The 1,723-nt window shown below is 63.6% G+C and overlaps 1 protein-coding gene across 1 annotated transcript; it reads right to left on the bottom strand.

Moving 5' to 3' along the window:
- Positions 1-283: 283 nt before the first annotated feature.
- On the bottom strand, positions 284-1,673 carry PTF1A (pancreas associated transcription factor 1a). The gene is made up of 2 exons (XM_027632433.1): positions 950-1,673; positions 284-833 (listed from the first exon to the last, which is right to left on the bottom strand). The coding sequence occupies exons 1-2, from the start codon at positions 1,572-1,574 to the stop codon at positions 631-633; spliced, it is 828 nt and encodes a 275-aa protein (XP_027488234.1). The 5' UTR covers positions 1,575-1,673; the 3' UTR covers positions 284-630.
- Positions 1,674-1,723: the final 50 nt, after the last annotated feature.

The following is a 1,723-nucleotide window of genomic DNA, read 5'->3' on the forward strand; positions in this document are numbered from 1 at the left end:
GAAAGGAGGGGACCTCCTAGAGGTAGACAAAGACATCAGTTGGAAGCACTTCAGGAGAGGACGTCAAAGGGGAGGAGAGAAGGGGAAAGTATGCCCCCTCCCGTCCCCGTCCCCCCGGCGCTATAAGAGCAGCCCGAGCCGGCGATGGGGCAGAGTGGAGTCAGCACCTGTGCCGAGGGTGCCACTGGGTCCCGGGGCTCAACCCGCCTGGGGACCAAGCCGGGAGTTCATCCTCGGGGTGTGGTGGGGCTCTCGGCAGCCGCTTCCCACAAATACATTGCTCCACAAGGAATAATTCGGTTTATTATTAACAAACACAGGAAGAGTCCACGTGCGGCAATAAATTATTTTCACAGGTTCTGGTATATTCCCGCCCCCTCCCCCAAGAAAAAAAAAAGGTGCTGGTGGAATAAACCTATTGCATATCTTAAAAAAAAAATAAATCAGGATAAATTATATAAATTATATAATCAAAACAGACGATTCTACCTCATTATCACTACTCCATAATAAATAGATAAATAAAGTTGATTGCCCTTAGAGTCTGAATCTTAAATTCCATTTACAATATAGGTCTCTACATACAGCATGTACAGAGAGGGCGGGGGTGAGGACCACCCGCGCGGCGCCTCACGCCACGAAGTCAAAGGGGGGCTCGTTCTCGATGTCGTTAACGGAGGGTTTGTTGTTCACCTTCCGCGGGTCCTCGGGGGTCCACACTTTGGCTGTCCGGATGATGTTTTGTTCCTTGAGCTGCTTTTCATCAGTCCACGACAGCGAGTGACCGGCCAGAGGGGGGAGTCCGTAGTCGGGGTCGCTCGGGGAGGGAGATCCTGGGGGACAGGGGGGAGAAAGGAAGGCAAGGGGTTATTGCTGGGACCGGCATTCCTGCGGAGCGCGGACTCAGGCTGCGCTGGGCCGTACCGGGCCGTGCCGGCCCGCCACTTACTTGTGCCGCGGTGGCAGATGATGATTTTCTTGGGCTGGCTAGAGCTCTCGCTGCTGGCGCTGCGCAGAGGCAGGTCGGACTGCACTAGCTCGCTGAGGAAGTTGATGTAGCCGATGGCCAGGCGCAGCGTGTCCACCTTGGAGAGGCGCTTCTCGTAGGGCAGGGTGGGGATGTGCGAGCGCAGCCCCTCGAAGGCGTCGTTGATGGACTGCATCCGCCGCCGCTCCCGCACGTTGGCGGCCTGGCGGAGCTGCTGCAGCTCCGCCTCGGAGCGCACCCGCCGCCGCCGCTTGGCCGAGCCCAGCGCCTGGAGCCGCCCCCCGGGGGACAGCAGCGCCGCGCCCGCCGCCCCGCAGCACTCGTAGGCGAAGCCGGGCGAGGCGGGCGACGGCGGGAAGGCGGCGGCCGGCGCCGGGCAGCGGTAGCCGCCCTCGGGGTCGCCGCCGTCGCGGTAGTACTCCTGCAGCTGCCGGCTGAGGAAGTCCACGTCCGGCTCCAGCAGCCCGTCGGCGGCCAGCGCATCCCGCGGGGGCGGCTCGGAGAAGAAGTCCTCCTCGTCGAAGTAGGGGGGCGAGGAGAAGGAGTCCAGCCCCCCGGGGAAGTGCTCCAGCAGCACAGCCTCCATGCTTCGCCCGGCCCCGGGCGCGGACGGGGACGGGACGGGGCGGGACGGGGCAGGGGGACAGCCCCGCGGGGGACGCGCCCGCAGCCGCTGTCGCCGGCCCGCTGGGCCGAGGCGCCCCGGCGGTGGCGGGGCCCCCGCCCCTGCCCGCC

The sequence above is a fragment of the Corapipo altera genome, unplaced genomic scaffold, assembly GCF_003945725.1.
Source record: "Corapipo altera isolate COAL_440 unplaced genomic scaffold, ASM394572v1 60980, whole genome shotgun sequence".
Classification (NCBI taxonomy): Eukaryota; Metazoa; Chordata; class Aves; order Passeriformes; family Pipridae; genus Corapipo; species Corapipo altera.

What these genes read in the sequence shown, in the direction of transcription:
- PTF1A (XM_027632433.1), bottom strand. Translation starts at nt 1,574, where the DNA reads ATGGAGGCTGTGCTGCTGGAGCACTTCCCCGGGGGGCTGGACTCCTTC. An exon ending in CATCTGCCACCGCGGCACAA is followed by an intron (nt 834 to 949) that starts GTAAGTGGCGGG and finishes CCTGTCCCCCAG; the next exon opens with GATCTCCCTCCCCGAGCGAC.